Source organism: Rutidosis leptorrhynchoides, chromosome 1, assembly GCF_046630445.1.
Source record: "Rutidosis leptorrhynchoides isolate AG116_Rl617_1_P2 chromosome 1, CSIRO_AGI_Rlap_v1, whole genome shotgun sequence".
Classification (NCBI taxonomy): Eukaryota; Viridiplantae; Streptophyta; class Magnoliopsida; order Asterales; family Asteraceae; genus Rutidosis; species Rutidosis leptorrhynchoides.
Genome location: NC_092333.1, coordinates 9,444,315 through 9,464,074, shown reverse-complemented (window position 1 = coordinate 9,464,074; position 19,760 = coordinate 9,444,315). Strand labels below are relative to the sequence as shown.

The 19,760-nt window shown below is 32.9% G+C and overlaps 2 protein-coding genes across 2 annotated transcripts; both read right to left on the bottom strand.

Annotated features, from left to right (window-relative positions):
• Nucleotides 1-12,879: 12,879 nt before the first annotated feature.
• On the bottom strand, nucleotides 12,880-14,413 carry LOC139902649 (GPI-anchored protein LLG2-like). Its single transcript, XM_071885277.1, has 5 exons — nucleotides 14,332-14,413; nucleotides 14,163-14,219; nucleotides 13,643-14,003; nucleotides 13,426-13,497; nucleotides 12,880-12,943 (listed from the first exon to the last, which is right to left on the bottom strand). Exons 1-5 carry the CDS (start codon nucleotides 14,411-14,413, stop codon nucleotides 12,880-12,882), a joined length of 636 nt encoding a protein of 211 aa, XP_071741378.1.
• A 628-nt stretch (nucleotides 14,414-15,041) lies between these two features.
• LOC139856177 (LRR receptor-like serine/threonine-protein kinase GHR1) lies at nucleotides 15,042-19,353 on the bottom strand. Its single transcript, XM_071845429.1, has 3 exons — nucleotides 18,302-19,353; nucleotides 16,474-18,009; nucleotides 15,042-15,960 (listed from the first exon to the last, which is right to left on the bottom strand). Exons 1-3 carry the CDS (start codon nucleotides 19,326-19,328, stop codon nucleotides 15,374-15,376), a joined length of 3,150 nt encoding a protein of 1,049 aa, XP_071701530.1. The 5' UTR covers nucleotides 19,329-19,353; the 3' UTR covers nucleotides 15,042-15,373.
• Between the last annotated feature and the right edge of the window lie 407 nt (nucleotides 19,354-19,760).

Genomic DNA, 19,760 nt, shown 5'->3' with positions numbered 1-19,760 from the left:
GGGTGAGCTTTACTATTGCTCCTACAAAGGATAGTAATTGCGTCCGACACGTTATAGACCATAATTAAAAGCATGTCAAGCGACATTGCCTTAACAGTTGCTTGTTCAACGCTTTCCTTTACAACCGGACGGTAGTTTACCGAAAGGTAATATACGGAGCAAGTAAACTGGACGTGTTGCTTTCCTAATACAAGGTTAGGAAGTGGGTGACACAAAACCGCAAGTTTTGAGCTAAAATTTTCAAATCTGAAACCCACCAAACCCACAAAAATAATTTGCAAACACCGGTAAAGGGTTATTTCGGAAAACTTATCTAGGGTAAAAACTAGATTTAATTTTCAAAAGATCAAATGTTTTCATAAAGATCCAATTTCCTTAATGGATCTAAATTTTTATAGTCATGTGGGACTGTAAACCATATCGTTACTACCATTGTTTATACCGCCGTATAGAAATCACTGATGTACAAAGTGTGAAGAATAAAGAAGTGATTCTAGTATTTCAAGACGATATTGCTTGAGGACAAGCAACGCTCAAGTGTGGGAATATTTGATAATGCTAAAAACGAACATATATTTCATAGCATTATTCCTCAAGAAAGACAAGCTTTTAGTTGAAATTGTTCTATTTACAAGTGATATTCGTTTAAATAATAAAAGGTGAAGACAAAAGACAGATTCGATGAATTGAAGACGCAAAGGTCCAAAAAGCTCAAAAGTACAAAATACAATCAAAGAGGTTCCAATTATTGATAAGAAACGTCTCGAAATTATAAGAGTACAAGATTCAAAACGCAAAGTACAAGATATAAAATAGTACGCAAGGATGTTCAAAAATCCGGAACCGGGACCAGAGTCAACTCTCAACGCTCGACGCAACGGACTAAAAATTACAAGTTAACTATGTATATAAATATAATATAATATATAATTAATTATATTAATTATATATATATATTATATTTATAAAATAAATCGTCGGCAAACAAAGAGCCAAATGTGTATGAGCTGTAAAAACAAACTCCGCGACTCGCGGAGTTTGAAGAAGGAATGGGCCGCGACTCGCGGAGCCCCAAAAACTGAAACTCCCTATAAAGCCCAACGAATTCTGATCATTTTTACACATAATATATATCCATCTCTCTCTCAATATATACGTAATATATATATATATATATATATATATATATATATATATATATATATATATATATATATATATATATAATTTATATTTTAATTTTAATTTTAATTTTAAATCCTAATAATAAGGGTATGTTAGCGAATGTTGTAAGGGTGTAAGTCGAAATTCTGTCCGTGTAACGCTACGCTATTTTTAATCATTGTAAGTTATGTTCAACCTTTTTACATTAATGTCTCGTAGCTAAGTTATTATTATGCTTATTTAAAACGAAGTAATCATGATGTGGGGCTAATTACTAAAATTGGGTAATTGAGCTTTGTACCATAATTGGGGTTTGGATAAAAGAACGACACTTGTGGAAATTAGACTATGGGCTATTAATGGGTTTTATATTAACTAAACAATACCTTGTTAATTTAATATACAAACTTATAATTCGACGTATTTATATATAACCACATACGCTTGACTGGGTACGGTGGGCGGGATATCTATAAATACCAATAATTATTCATTTTACCGGATACGGAACTGGATTAATAGTTAATAGACTTGTTGAAACAGGGGTGAATTACATTCAAGGGTAATTGGTGTAATTGTTAACAAAGTAGTAAAACCTTGGTTTACACGCAGTCGATAACCTGGTGTATTCATTAAACAAAGTATTAAAACCTTGTTACAATTCGAATCCCCAATTAGTTGGAATATTTGACTTCGGGAATAAGAATAATTTGAGGAAGGCTTTCGCTCTTTATATTTATGACTGATGGACTATTATGGACAAATCCGTATGGACATATTAAATAATCCAGGACAAAGGACAATTAATCCATGGGCATAAAATTAAAATCAACACGTCAAACATCATGATTACGGAAGTTTAAATAAGCATAATTCTTTTATTTCATATTTAATTTCCTTTATTTTATATTTAATTGCACTTCTAATTATCGCATTTTTATTTATTGTTATTGTATTTAATTGCACTTTTAATTATCGTACTTTTTAATTATCGCAAGTTTATTTTATCGCACTTTTATTATTCGTAATTTCATTATCGTTATTTACTTTACGCTTTAAATTAAGTCTTTTATTTAATATTTTACATTTGGTTTTAACTGCGACTGAAGAATTAAAATCGACAAACCGGTCATTAAACGGTAAAAACCCCCCTTTATAATAATAATATTACTTATATATATATTTGTATTTTTATAAAACTAAACTAATATAGCGTTAAGCTTTGTTTAAAGATTTTCCCTGTGGAACGAACCGGACTTACTAAAAACTACACTACTGTACGATTAGGTACACTGCCTATAAGTGTTGTAGCAAGGTTTAAGTATATCCATTCTATAAATAAATAAATATCTTGTGTAAAATTGTATCGTATTTAATAGTATTTCCTGCTAAAAATTAATAGTATTTTATACCCCTTAGCTTTAACTATCAACGTCCAATTGTAAATCTTTATATTAAATTAATGAACTATCATTCAATTAAACAAATATAAAGCTCATTAATAGTCTATAGTCTAATTTCCACAAGTGTCGTTCTTTTGTCCAAACCCCAATTATGGTACAAAGCCCAATTAGCCCGTCTTTAATATTTTAGCCCAACATCACGATTACTTCAATTTAAATAAGCATAATAATAACTTAGCTACGAGACATTAATTTAAAAAGGTTGAACATAACTTACAATGATTAATAATAGCGTAGCGTTACACGGACAGAATTTTGACTTACACACTTACAACATTCGCTAACATACCCCTATTATTATTAATCTTAAATTAAAATTAAAATTATAAATTTATATATATATATATATATATATATATATATATATATATATATATATATATATATATATATATATATCTGTGAGAGAGAGAGATTGAAAAAGTGTATGTAATTCGGCCAAAACACGCGAAATTTATAGGACCTGACCCAACTTTTGGAGCCATGCGATCGCATGAGTTTTGTTCTTCCAGGCCATGCGATCACATGGCCAGCTGGATCAGGACACATGCTTTTGTTTGCTAGTTTCCCGACGGTTTTAATAAATAATATAATATATGTGAACAGTGGGGACGCATCCCACTCAGTGCCTTCCCAACTAACCGCCTGGTGACCACTGAGCGTACCTCAGACACTGATTTTACGGCTCGCCTCTCGGCAACGTACAGCCAACCCTAATAGGGACCGCGAGGAGTAAGAGCCAATGCTTCATCACAGGTAACACTGTGAGAACCCCCTCTACGATTAACCCGCTAATAAACGGCATTAAACCAGCTCTGATACCAACTGTGACGATCGCTCCAAATCCATATGGACGAACACGTCATTCATCGATTTCATTGCGAGGTATTTGACCTCTATATGATACGTTTTGTAAACATTGCATTCTTTTGAAAAGGCACACCATAAATGAATATTTAAATCAAAGGTTTTCGACATCTGATGATTTCTACATATAGACAATCACCGTAAATAAGTTTACAATAGTACTTCCATTGACAATGCAGTCAAAATAAGATACATGGTGATGATTTGGTGAATGCAACGTTTCCTTGATAAATATGCCATGTAAGACTCCATGCACATAGCTTGTCTAACATATAAGTAAACAGCGGAAGACTTCTAGGAATCTGAGAATAAACATGCTAACAAGTGTCAACACAAAGGTTGGTGAGTTCATAGTTTTAGTGTTTCGCATAATCTTTATATAAAAGTGGATCACAAGATTTCTGTTGTTTCATCCAGAAACGTTTATCAAAATATTCTACAAAAATTGAGCACCCTGGTAACTAAACTTAACGTATATATAATTCGTACCCTTTGTATAATCATCTTAATAATACACGCAAACCAACGTGTACGCTTCTCAAATAGCATACGTCCCGTTAAAAGGCTAGTGCTCTAGCTCGGACGGGGATATCAAGCCCTATGGATCCATATACTACTACTCGCGCCCACCAGTTCTTATAACTGGCGTTACTAGTTACCAAAGCTAAGGGATTTTCGGTTCAAACTCAGTGCAGAATTTAGTATGTACTTGTATCCATTGTGTTTAAAATAAAGTTCATGTATTCTCAGCCCAAAAATATATATTGCAAAAGCAATTAAAAAGGGAGCAAATGAAACTCACCTTAGCAGCATATAAAGTCGTTCACCCAAATGTGATAGAAACACGGATTACCAAATAACCGTAGTTCTCAACATAGAGAACATATGTTGGTCAATAAATGTCTATCAAGCTAGGTCAGGTCATAGTGTATCACAATCCTAATGCCCGATATCGACATACAAAAGTTATCCAATGTTGTTTCAAAAAGTAAATTTTGACAATAGTTTAACAAAACGAGACGTACCTTATATAAGGATTCATTTACTCGGTTGGTAATATCCAAAAATCCATTTTATCAATCTTGTAAACAAGTTGTTTAAATCTTAATTGCAGATTCAAAAGCAATTTCAATTAACGTCAATCATAATTCAGTTGATCATATCTTTTAATACGTTCATCAAAACTATTCGGTATCTAAATGAAAAGTTATTGATTTTTCGCCAGCTTTCCAAAAACATGTATATCATATACCTTTTACCAGTAATATATGTATTTAATTCATGATTCATTATAAACTGTTTAACGATGAAATTTAGCACACAAGCATGTATAAATTTATATACTCGAGCACTAGACATGGATACACAATTAATATATAAAAGATAAGATATGAATACTCACGTATCAATATTGTGATTCAATATTGCAGGAAAGTACGTAGACGCAACAGAGATGATAAACACTAGGTTTGATTTGTAAACAATACTCATGAACATTACCCATAACCTCCATAGCTATAACCCATAGTTTTCTTAACTCTATCCCGCTCAAAAACCCATTTTGAAAGTGACATGCTCATGACCTCGTCGTAGTATTTTATATATAATACTAATTAATAATATAATATTACTACTAATAATATTAAGATTAATAATAATATTAATCTTAATAATAATAATAATATTAATAATAATAATAATAATAATAATAATAATAATAATAATAATAATAATAATAATAAGAATAATAAAAATAATTGAGAGACAGAGAGATTTGAGAAGAAAAAAATAAATAAATTCGAACAAAACTGCGAGCTTTATAGACCTGGCCTGATTTCCACTGCCATGCGATCGCATGGCTGGGCAGTGTAATTCCCATGAGATCGCATGGGAAACTTTTCCAGCTCACAATGTTTTGGCAACTAGCTCGTCGACATATTTTTATAATATATATAATATATAATTTAAATTAATTAATTATATATTATATTTTATTCTCGTGCATAGTTGATTTGTAATTTTTGTTTCGATAAGTCGTACGTCGTCACTCGACTTATGTCCCGGTTCTGGTTTTTCGAATGTCCCTTCGTACGCTGAGAAAACTTGTACATTACATTTTGGGACACGTACCTTAGTCAAAATATAGCCTTAAATTATCCCTAAATTATATCACTCAAAATATAACTTATACATTTGAGTGTTTTGGTCATTTACTTCTATAAATCATCGTCTCGCTATTTGTTAAAATACATTTTAAAATAGTGTTTACTGTAGCAAAGTCAATTTCACTGTAGCAAATAGTGATTTTCGAAAACACTGTAGCATTTTGGGTACTGTAGCAATTTGAAAGTACTGTAGCAAATTAGTGTTTTACTGGTTCATCTTAAACGCTTTAGTTAACTTATCTGAATATCAATCGAATCAATAAACGAATGTTACTATCGTTTACTAAATAACTTGAAATTATATATATGTATATATCTTTTTAATATACATAAATCAGTTTTTAAATACACATTGGAAGTTATTTATAAATAAATTTTAATAATAAATATTTCAACTTATCATATATATTCAAATAGATATTTAAACCAATAAGTTTAATGTACGGTATCAAACAATTAATACATTGTTACCTTTTCAAGTTATAGTATATATATATATCTATTTACATATAATTGTTCGCGAATCGTCGAAAACAACCGAAGTGTATTTAAATATATAAAAGTAGTTCAAAAATTTTGAGATTCAGTTTTACAGACTTTGGTTATCGTGTCGGAAATGTTAATCATACAAAGATTAAGTCTAAATTTGGTCAGAAATTTCCGGGTAATCACAATATATATATATAATTTTAAGAATTAATTGTATATTATATTATATTCATGTGCATAGTTGACTTGTAATTTTCGCTCCGTTGCGTCGCGCGTTAAGAGTTGACTCTGGTCCCGGTTTCGGATTTTCGAACGTCCTTTCGTACTATTTAATATCTTGTACTTTGCGTTTCGCGGCTCGTACTCTTGTAACTTTTAGACGTTTCTCATCAATAATTTGAACCACTTTGATTGTACTTTGTACTTTTTAGCTTTTTGGTCGTTTGCGTCTTCAATTCGTAAAATCTGTCTTTTGTCTTCACCTTTTATTATTTAAACGAATATCACTTGTAAATAGAACAATTGCAACTAAAAGCTTGTCTTTCTTGAGGGATAATGCTATGAAATATATGTTCGTTTTTAGCATTATCAACAGTTAAAAATAAATATAATTTTTTGCAAATCCAATGGAAAACATTAAGCATGTTGCAGCTGCACATATTCAAAAACTACCATCTGTTTGCACTTCAAATGAAAATACAATGAACATTAGCTATAACTCAAGCAATTACTGTACTTTACTATTTGAAAACACTATCCAAACGCAAGATATTAACTTTAATCAAAACATTAGAAGAAAGAATCGTAAAAGGAGTCATACCAAAGTGTTTGAATTGTCAAGCATCTGTTTAATGAGTAATAATCACCAAAAAAATCAACGGAAGCTGCTTTAGTATCTTTAATCGAATAAACAACAGAAACCTAAAGATTATAATACTAAATCGTGTTTTCAAGCTATTTACAAATACCATCGGCCAAAAATATGGATCTTCACCACAAAAGGAAACAACCGTAGAAAAATTCGAAAAGTAAGAAGGATTTAACCAACAAATCCTACGACTATCACTGTTAATCGTCTGAGGAACGCGTTCCTACAACCATCGTCAACAACAATCAAAGGTTACCTCAGAAAGGCGAAACCCTAACAGAAATCCGACAGCCCGAAACTCAGACCAACAACTATTCCGTAATAAGCGACCAAGAAGGGAACGACAAATCATCAATTAAGAAACCCTACCATCAAAGATGAAGAAGATGGAGAAAATCGACAGTGTGTGGTTGGTGGGACGAAAATGGGAGAAAACAAAGCGTACAGACCAATAAAACCCTAAGATTGTAAAGAGACACATATACCCTTAAACCAATATAATAATTGCATGAAATGACGAAAATGCCCTTACTGTTGGTGAACAGTAAAAAGATTTTGCTCAATTGTAATATTATTAATTTGACATCTTCTTGTTTGGCTCGTCAATATTATTGTTCGAAGTACACTACGTGTGACTCACCTGTTTTTTTTTTTTTTTTTTTTTTTTTGAATGGAAAATGGAAATTATTATACCTATAGCATTTGCTAAAAATAAATAAAATTATTAGATAAAAAAATGGAAGCTTGGCTAGTACATTTATTATAAAACCTTAATATCAGTATTCATCAATGGCGATTTCAGGATTATAATTCAATGGGATCTCGAAATTTCATCTAGTACTAATTATATTTGAATGTTATTTTAGTGTTAGTTTACTTTCAAAATACTACAAATTCGTAAGATATATGGAGTCCGAGTAGTTAAATTTAAAGGTGTCCTATACAATTTAAAAAAACAAAAACCCTATAAATTTGAAAAATATATGGGGTCATGCTGTTAAATTTAATGGTGTCCTATAAAAGTTAAAGAGTATTTTTTACTAAAAAATTTTAAATTAATGATGTCTTGTAACTTCACGAGGTCCTTACTAAAGTCGGCCACTAGTATTCATTAGCATTTATATTTATTATGAAGTATAAAAAATAACCAATGATGTTTCCTACGTAATATTGGATAGTGACAACTAACAACACATCTTTATTATGAAGTGCCTTTCTTTACCATATGAAAACTCTCTGTTGACTTACATGCCAAATTTATATTGAATGTGAGCTTAATTACCCGAGATATATCTTCTGTAGTAAAACTAATGTGTTTGTTTACAAAAGAGTGTTTTCTCGTTAATCCAATACATACATACATACATACATACAGACATACATACATACATACATACATATATATATATATATATATATATATATATATATATATATATATATATATATATATATATATATATATATATATATATATATATATATATATATATATATATATATATATATAATCGAGAGGGAAGCACTTTTTTGGCAGGAAGTGGGGGAAGTAATTTTTTTAGTTTTTTTTCGAATTTTTTTTTTTCATGCATCAAGATCACATGAAAATATGAATTTTTAAAAAAGACACTTTGTGATGAATGTTATTATTTTGGCGGTAAAACGCTCGAAGAAAAAAATGAAAAACATTCAATGTATTGAATGTTTTGATTCTGAGTTTTTTTTAAGGGGTTAGAAATTAGTGTTTAGAAATTAGGGGGTTAAAAATTAGGGTTTAGCTATTAGGGTTTAGAAATTAGGGTTTTGGGTTTAAAAATTAGGGTTTAGGGTTTAGAAATTAGGGTTTAGATTGAATATTTTAACACGAACGGTTTAGAGTTTAGGGTTTAGGGTTGAGCGTTTACGGAGTAAACCCGAAAACCCTAAACTCTAAACTCTTAATCGGGCTAAATTCGAAAAAAAAAACACTTCACACAAGATGAAAACAAAACGATGCAAATAAACTGATCAACAAAACCATTCAATGCATTGAATTTTTTTTTTCTTCGAGCGTTTTCCCGTCAAAATAATGACATTCATCACAAATTGTCCTTTTAAATGTTCGTATTTTCATCTAATCTATAATGTTCATGAACAAAGTTTTTTCAAAAAACGAAAAAAAAAATTGCTTCCCCCTTCTCCCCAAAAAAGTGTTTCCCTCTTGATTATGACCTATATATATATATATATATATATATATATATATATATATATATATATATATATATATATATATATATATATATATATATATATATATATATATATATATAAAGCTAGTGATATTTTCACATAAATTCATTATAATAATTCATCAAGTACTCCTAAAATACATATATTTAATGTATATATTTGTCCAACATCAAGTAGTAGCTTGATGGTTGGAGACTTGAGAATGTGTAAAGAGACTTAAGTATTAGATATTGGGTACACAAAATCTTTGGATAAACTTTTGAAAGTTTGAATCGTGTAATCATTTTCGCGATAAAGCATTTCGACCCTATACATTTATTGCTTTAGGGTTACACGAAATCTTTATTTGGGATAAGACAAATGCACAACTTCAATATAGGTAATTAAAATTGAAAGTCAATAAGATAAATTGAATTCAGCATTCCATCGATCGCTTCTCCTTCTCTAACAATCGATCACCAAGCTGGGCCTGGAAACATAGCCCAAATGGCAAGTTCAGCTCAAACAATTTCATGCAATTGCTGAATTCGCTGGCTGCTGCTTCCCTTGGTCCGAGATCTCCTACAATCCTAAACTCTTTTCTTCCTCAAAAAATTGGAATTTTCATTTGGAGGGCGAATCAAAATAAACTTCCTGTCCGATCAGAACTAGATAAAAAGGGTATCGATCTCCACACCGTCCAGTGCCCGGTATGTGATGATGACATTGAAACTCTCCCCCATTGCATTTTAAAATGCTCCAATTCCATTGATATTTGGAATAAAATTCTAAAATGGTGGAATCTAGACTCTCTTAACATCTCGAGCCTCTCAGATATCACATTTGCTTCGAACTCTCAACTTAACACAAATCTTGGCAACTCTCTTTGGCAAGCGACCGTTTGGACCACTAGCTACCACATTTGGCTTCTTCGGAACGATCGCGTTTTTGGGAAAAATCATCCGAGCACATCCAAAACTGTGTTCGATATTCAATCCAAGAGCTTCGAGTGGATAAATAGCCGTTGGAAGAAAGGCAAATTAGATTGGCAGAATTGGATTACTAACCCGAGATGGTTTGACGCTAACACTACAAAAGTCGGTATTGGTTAATATTCAGGTTTTTTATGCCGGATTCTAACGTTTATTCGTCCTGGCCGGGGCTAAGAGGAGTAGAGTCAATTACTTTGTCGCTGTTGTGTTACAGTACTGTAATTTGGCTTTTACTCCTGCTTGTTTGCTCAAGTTGATCCTACCTTGGCGAATCTCATTAGATGAAAACTTTTTCCTGAATAAATATTAACCATGTGTAACCTCCGTATTTCTTTGTATAGCTTTGTTTGTTATAGTTTCATGTTTGATATGTTCTATAATCGGGTCTAGTTAGGAAATATCTTGATTTTGTACATGGTCTTCGGACCCTCCATTGTTTTTTGTTCTTTTAATAATATGTTGGCTTTTCAACAAAAAAAAAAAAATGTATATTATAAATGTTCAAAGTTTCATCATCTTGAATGTGAGACAAATACACTGTATATATAGAGTATCAAAGGTTGCATTATTTGGTCACACATTATGAACATATGGTCACACATTTTGACTAAAGGGTGTCCATGAATGATCACACCTTTTGGTGAATGGATATCATGAATGGTTACACCATTTCATATAAAATTATACCATTTTATGAAGAACTTACACCATTTCATTATTAGCTGTGTCTTTTGATCAAAAAGACATCAAGTAATAAACATACCTTTCAATTAAATGATTTTAGTTAGCTTAAACAAGCGTGTACTCCACGCTCTCCTAACTTGTTATAAAGCTTAACTCGAAATTCATTTGTTTCAAGTAAATTATTTTATTATACAAAATGATTGATGACACTAAAATCACCAAAAATAAGTTCAAATAAGCTACATATTTAGGGTCTTGTCTTTCAAAAACATATTAATATATATTGCATATTAACCAATCAATGGTACAAGTCTGTGTAGTAAAACAAAGTAAGTATCAATTCTTTTTCGATCAAATCATATTACCTATTCTCGTAATATTATATTTATTTATTTATTTATTTATTTATATTGATGACATGCATCATATATATATATATATATATATATATATATATATATATATATATATATATATATATATATATATATATATATATATATATATATATATAGTGGTAGGATCAAGAGGGAAGTAACCAATCGGGGGGAAGCAAAAACTTTTTTTTTTTTTCGTTTTTTGAAAAAACTTTGTTCACGAACATTATAGATGAGATGAAAATATGAACATTTAGTAGAGACACTTTTTGATAAATGTTTTTATTTTGGCGGGAAAACGCTCGAAGAAGTAATATATAACAATTATCGTGTTTTTCGAGCGTATATTGAGGTTTTAGCTATTGGGGTTTAGATATTAGGGTTTAGATATTAGGGTTTAGAAATTTAGGGTTTAGGGTTTAGATTTAGGGTTTAGATTTAGGATTTAGATTGAGTTTTTAATACGAACGGTTTAGAGTTTAGGGTTTAGGGTTTAGGGTTTAGGGTTTGGTGTTTTGGGTTTATGGAATAAACCCAAAACACCAAACCCTAAACCCTAAACCCTAAACCCTAAACCCTAAATTCTAAATCGGGCTAAATTTTACTTCACAAAACATGAAAAAAAACGTTCATATTCTTCACGAACAATATTATCTTGAATGTTATTTTTTAAGATCGTTTTCCCGCCTAAATAATAACATTCATCACGAAGTGTCTCTTCTAAATGTTCATATTTTCGTGTGATCTTGATGCCGAAAAAAAAAATTCCAAAAAAAATGAAAAAAAAAATAATTTTTCTTCCCCCCGATTGGTTACTTCCCCATTGATCTTGCCCCTATATATATATATATATATATATATATATATATATATATATATATATATATATATATATATATATATATATATATATATATATATATATATATATATATATATATATATATTTCCTGATAATTCATTAGTCTATAATCAGATAATAATAACTTTTATTACCACGTAATTTATTTGGTAATTAAAGAAATATACCTAAACTTTAGGAAATGCTAATTTATATAGGTTGTTATACAACTAGTCATATCTTCACGATGCCCCACCAATTATTTTATGCCGACCGTTTCTTTTGACAATAGCATAGCATCGTACACCACAAAACAAAAGCAAACTCATTGGACCTCTTTCAAAGTTCAAACATACTCCGTATTTGTTTATATAGATGGTATATACTATAAATATCATCGATCATCTCACTTTTCAAGACAATTGTTTCATTCTTAAATTACGACTTAATATAATTAAATACCACTAGTGATCAGTGATCACTTGCTCTTTCCAAAAATATAAGTCAGTTTACACTTGAGTATAAGAACGATCACGTACATCTTATTTCTCGTACATCACATATGCAAGACCAAATTACTAACAACTGAAAAACGACAGTTTTTTTAAACAACAAACATCCTAGCTAAGAGATTAACTTACAATTGAGAACCATCATCTCACGAACGGAATGGCTGGCTCACAAATGCGAGCTAGCTAGTCCTGCCCAAGAACTTTCATTATCTCGCAATCAAGATTAAAAGCGCCGTGACTAGGATCTCATGGCTCGCGACCAAGATCACGTGGCTTGCGGCCAGGATCACGTGGCTCACCACTGGAATCACTACAAGTGAACAAGTCCATAAGTCCACAATGCAGTTTCACAAAGTGATACTTTCACAAGAACAGATGTCCGAAATACAAGTCATTATTATAATATGTAAATATATTAGCTAGGTTTGGTTTAGCCCGATTGTATAGTGGACTCGGTCTATTAGAATTTGTTTGGATATTAGAGTTCTTTTTTACCTATTAAATATTGATGAAATAATACAATATACCTTACGGAGAATTCTATTATTCCTTTGTAATCTATAATTATTGATGTAAATATTTTAGGTAGGTTTGCTCCATCCTGATTTTATTGTGGACTCGGTCCATTAGAATTTATTTAAATATTAGGGTTCTTTTATAATCTATAAAAATAATGATGTAATAATACAATAGAATCCTAATATTTAAACAAACCTTAATAGACCGAGCTCACTGTACAATTGGAGTGGACCAAACCTAGCTAATATATTTAAATATTCTAATAGTCATAACCTGAAAACTCCAAAACGTACAAATATATTCCAAACATATCTTAGACTCGAAATACCCAAACGGGTCAACGACCTAAATGACAAACAAATAACTCATGTAATCACTTCACTTACAAAGAAAAGAAAAAAAAGCAAATTTGTTGAGTGCGTTTAACTGATCAACGGATACCTAAAATGTCACTAACATTATCATCATCATCATCATTATCCACTAATACAATTCTAGCACAAAGATGACAACTCCAACCGTGATCATCAGCGATGGTACGTGAACCGATGTGGCCATAACCCGACTACTATGGGAATTACGACTAGCCGATTTCTCGACCTTTTCACAACTAAGACCTTCCTTACCTCCTTTACACATGCTAGCAAAAAGGCCGGGTGGGTACTTCCCGTATACATTTATGTAACTAAACAAAGTCGATGCACAATTTGTTTTCTCGTCGTTAATTTGTTCCCAATGAGGGCAAGCAATTTGCAAAAACGAGTTACAACATGGGTCACGAGGGTAAACCGGTCCTTTGCATTGGCTCGTTATAATTGTGTAGTTCTCATTCTCGAAGTTCACCGGACAAGCTGCCAAAAAATGTGCATAAAATGTTTTATATCTTGTTTAATATTTCTAAACGATCACATTGTAATGTTCGTAACGATTTGTTTATCAAGGCATGATTGAAATGAAATATCGAAAGTTCAATGAATTTTCTATAGGAATCAAGAATGGGAAGGACGTACATTGTTTCTGTTGAAGAAGATTTCGCGTAGTCCCTCTATATGATTCGAGCGCGTTATCTATCAAGATTTGAAAATCATCAAAACCGCACAAAATTATTATATGGTTCATAACACAATAGAACATGATTTTATTGGAATTATAGATGAATTATTATATAAAAAAAATTACATGAAATTGTGGAACAAGATACCAAAAAACCAGGAGATAATAGGAAGAACAGAAGACAATGCAGATACAGAAACGAATCCATTAATTGTCTTCTTAATTACGGATATATTTTTTCGCTTTCTTCGATGATTTTCATCATAAATAAATAATTTATTTATTTTTCTTTTGACAAAGAGGAGACATTGGAAAGAAGGGTTCAAAAAGAATGTGTACTTGAGTACTTCTCTAAAATAATACTACGTACATTTCATCCCTTAATTTTTCCGTAAATATGTTAAGATTGATCCATTGAAAAGATAATTACAAAAAGAACAATTAAAACATTATGTTATCTTTTTTGAAAAACAGTTTGGGATCACGCAGTATGAGGACTAAACCACCCACGTTTCATCTCCCGCAGTTGTATAACCCGTTCTCAACTGCTGCCGAGGAGGAAACCCGGCGCAATTCGAGGTCATGGCTGGTAAACCTCCCCCTTCCCGACTGTCCCCGCAACGGGATGTGCGGAAGGCACCTTTGGGTAGAATTCAAGGGTTAAGGTGCAACCTTGTGTGCAATGTTATGTCTCACGAGAGTTGAACTCCTGACCTCTCACTAAGAGAGGCATACCACTAACAAAACATGAGCTACATCATAAGGTTAAAACATTATGTTATCTTGTTTCTGGTAAAAAAATATTCCAATTCCAAACATATTTATACCCAAATATTATTTATGTACAAAGTTGAAGTGACAAAAAAAAGCCCATGCAATTCCAAGTCCAAACCTTTCCAAATTCAACCAAACAAGCCATAAAAACCAACAAAAACTTCTTTTGGTAAATCTGATAACCAAAACAACCCACCATCACTTTCTTCATCAAACACTAGTTGATTCACTTTTCAGAAAAAGGAAGAACATACAAACATACCTTCAGAAACTACCAAAAACATAAAAAGGGGGAGGAGCAATGAACTATTGATTCCACCAGTTCAATCTCTATCTCTAACATCTAATTTCTAGGTCAAAAGAAAACCAAAAAAGATTGACAAAAACTAGCAATCTATATAGACGAAAGATCCTCGTAAACCGTCTTGATCCCAGGCCGCTCAGAAAGTGGCCTTATACACCTTAACGCGATCCCAAGAACCTCTTTCATTCCCTTATCTGCAGCTGGTGTTCCCATTTCCGTTATCAAAACTGAATCGAAACAATCAGCACCACGTCCCTCTGCAACCTTCAACCGAACCCAATCGTTTAAATCAACCCCCCCACCATCTTCAACCGACACAACATCACCTGCACATTTCCCGGTCAAAAGTTCCAACAGAATCACACCAAATGCATAAATGTCTGCCTTGAAAGAAGGAAGTGGGCGTTTGGAAGCTGCTAACTCGGGCGCACGATAGCCTAGCACCCCTGCATCGAGAATCTGTTCTACGGTTCCTGCTTGGGTCATTAACCGGTGGAGACAGTAATCAGCTACACGCGCATTTAAATCTGCACCATCTAGTAAGATGTTGGTCGATTTGAGGTTTCCGTGCGGAATTGCACGGTCAAAATGGAGGTAGTTTAGGCCACGAGCTATGTCGACTGCTATTTTTAGCCTTTGAGCCCACGTCAATGGCGGCCCTTTTCTTCCAGGACGATCTGCACCCAAAAAAGAGGTTAAAAGGCCATAATACTTATCCAAAATGCCATTTTAAAAGTTGTTGATCAACCTAATCAAAGCTCAAATTTTGATCAAAAATTTAAAGCTCAAATCTTGATCAAGAATTTAAAGCTCAAATCTTGATCAAGAATTTTAAGCTCAAAACTTGATCAAGAATTTAAAGCTCAAATCTTGATCAAGAATTTAAAGCTCAAATCTTGATCAAGAATTTAAAGCTCAAATCTTGAACAAAAATTTTAAGCTCAAAACTTGATCAAGAATTTAAAGCTCAAATCTTGATCAAGAATTTAAAGCACAAATCTTGATCAAGAATTTTAAGCTCAAATCTTGATCAAGAATTTTAAGCTCAAATAGTGGCCACCAATATAAAAGAGTTATCAAACTCAAGGAGCGAACAACCAACATAAGAAGCTCAAATCTTGATGAACAATTCAATCAAAATGTAAACATTAAATTGGATTAGTAATTAAGTGAAAGCAAAAGGGTAGTACCGTAGAGGAAACTTGCAAGGCTTCCGGGAGATATGTAATCCGAAAGAATTAGCTTTTCGTGTTGTGTGGGACCCCAATAATACCCTCGTAATCCAACAACATTTGGATGTCGTATATTTGCAAACTTTTTCGCCTCTTTAGCAAAATCCTTTCTCTGTTTTGCAACCCCTTCTCTTAACCATTTTACAGTTAACAACAATCCATTATCGAGTGTTGCTCTATATGAAGTCCCGTGGCTACTTCTTCCCAAAACCTCAGCTGGGGCCCGTGAAAGCTCCTCAGGTGAAAACGAGACGGTATCATCAAGAAAGTAAAGTTCACCCGCCAATCGATCAGGTGACCTCACATCAAGTCGAGAGAGATTATCGACGGTATACGAATCACCCGAGTCCGGCGAGTAAGAGAAACCACTGGTTTTTGATGGTGAAAAGCTCGCAACTGCACCTGCACCGATCTTTTCAGGGGTAATTGTTGTCTCTGATGATGACCCTTTTCGTGAAGTTGCAATGTCCCCGGCGGAAACAACCGCCCCACCGCCAGTTCCAGGGGTGGTTTGGCGGCGGCGTACGTCTTTCGTCTCAACTTCTTGTGGAAGTGGCCGCCGCGAGATTCGCATGTAATGAATGAAAATAGCTAGAAGGATCAAAATCACCACAGCTATAACACAAGCAACAATTATCAAAACCTTAATAATGGTTTTAATCGGTTTTTTCCTGTTGGATGAGTGGCCTGAGTTTGATCCAGCTGGCGGATTAGGAAACTGCAAGTCAGAATTCCCAGGAAAGAACGAAGATTCGGGAAACTTTCTCAAATTTTCAGGAACAACACCAGAGAGATCATTATATGATGCATTGAAACTTGATAAACTGTTAGTCAAATTCTTTAACAATGGACCCGTGAAATGATTCTGTGATATATCTAAAGTGACAAGACCAGTGAGTTCAGTCAAAGATGACGGTAAAGAACCCGAAAAAGTATTACCCGAGATATCAAGAAACTGAAGTTGGGTCAACGAGTCAAGTTCATCGGGAAAATCGCCATCGAGTTGATTATTAGAAATATCAAGAACTCGAATGTTGGATACATTAGATACAAAAGAAGATGGAAACAAATCAATATTTCCAGAAAGTTTATTACTTTGAAGATGAATTTCATGTAAGGTAGGCATAGATAATAAACCATTAGGGAATGGTCCATCAAGCTGGTTGAACCCTAAATCTAGAACTGCAAGTCTAGGAAATTGTGTGATTACTTTCGGGACAGATGAATCGAGAGAATTATGTGAAAGGTTCAAGTGGTTAAGCCGCAAGAATTGAGCTGTGACTTCAGGGAACGAGCCGGTTAACCGATTCTGACTAAGATCAAGAAACTCTAGGTTCCCCCATTTCACCAATTTGGTCAAATTTCCTTCGAATTTGTTGTTTGACAAATCAAGAACAACGCAGCCACCAGTCACCAATGGAAGCTCACCTGTGAGCCCATTTGAAGATAGATTAAGAACCATAAGCGTTGTCGACATTATCATACTAATAGGACCTGCAAATTCAATCAAACCATTAAGAAACGTACACACACAAAGAGCCTGAAACCAAACACGCACGTTATTAGAATTCAGTAAACAAAAATCAAATAATAAATGGATTTTCCTAAGGACAGCCCTTAGGGCTGTCGTTAAGGTGCAAAAAAGACTTATAGTTTTTAATAACCGTCATGTAAAAATAAACATTAACCACTTTGTACATCACATTAATGCACCTTAACTACAGCGCTTACCTAAGGGCTTTTGTTAGAAAATTCCACAATAAATATGTAAAATGTAAAATAATACCTGTGAGGTTATTGCTACTCAAGTCTAACTCGATTAAAACCGATGAATCCCCTTTTAAAAGGTCATTTGGAACAAATCCCGAGAACTTGTTATTCGAGAGCTTAAGGACTTGAAGATCATAAGCAAAATTGAAACTCGGGAGTTCACCAGAGAACTGATTGTAGCTCAAATCTAGTACAGTTAAGCTACCAAACATCTCTGCTACACCACCGCTAACCAAAGACCCTGTTAGCTGGTTACGACTAAGATTCAAATACTTTACGGTTTCTGAAATCCCAGGTAAGAAGTTCCCGTTTTCGCTCGAAGAACTCGTGAGTAAATTCCCACTAAAATCAACATGAGTAGCAGTGGTTAAAAGTAAGAATTGAGTATCCAAATCACCATCAAACATATTTCCATGCAAATCAATAACTTCAAGAACTCCCATATCCAAAAAACCTTTAGGCATTATCTTTGTGAACCCGTTAACAGACAAATTTAGATAAACCAAATTGTTTAACTTTGTGTAAGACGGAGGTATCGGGCCAGAGAATGAGTTACGGCTCAAATCCAAAGACTGTATTGAGCTAAGCCCTGAAATCCAATCAGGAATAGATCCTGAAAAGTTGTTTCCTGCTAAAGATAGATTCCTTAAGCTCAAAACTTTACCGATATCGGGAGGTAAAGTCGAATTAAACAAGTTATCGGAAATATCAAGAAACTCGAGCATTTCCCCTAATTTCCTTGGAAATTTCCCAGATATTGAATTATTGGAAATCGAAAGTTTAACCAACTTTGTAAGATTTGCAAAGACATTCAAATCAACATCAGCTGATAATGATAAGTGATCAAGAACTACACCAGCAACATTACCACCATTACACATGATTCCGTTCCAAGAAGATGGACACCCATTGAAGTCAATAGACTCTTCATTCCAAGAACTAAGTACAAACCCAGTTGGGTCATGTTTAATTCCTTTCTTAAACTCGAGTAATGCTAATATATCTTGTGAAGGTAGCTGACTCATAGCAGGTACAATAAACATAACCACTAATAAAACCCTAAAAACCATCTTCACCAAATGAAGAGTCCTTTACTAAAATCCAAGTGAAATACCAAATGGGTTTGACCTAAGAAGGTCAAATTATACTAGCTCAAAAAATTAAACCCTAATACCCATCTTCACCAATCACCAAGAACAACAAAAACTCAATAAAGTTTTATATTTTACTATAAACAATGGCAAATGCCAAATGGGTTTTACAAGAAGTATAAATTTTACTAACTTCAGATGAAATTTATATAATCCACAAAAGGGTTTATACAAAACGCTTAAAAGATGACTTTGGGGTTTTGTAAGATTTAGGGGTAACGTTACCGTACAAGTGGTTGTGCAGTATATACAACAACTTTGAACATTGTCAGAAACCCGCCATTTTCTAATCTGAAACTTGAAAGATTGTGAGAGAGTGTGATG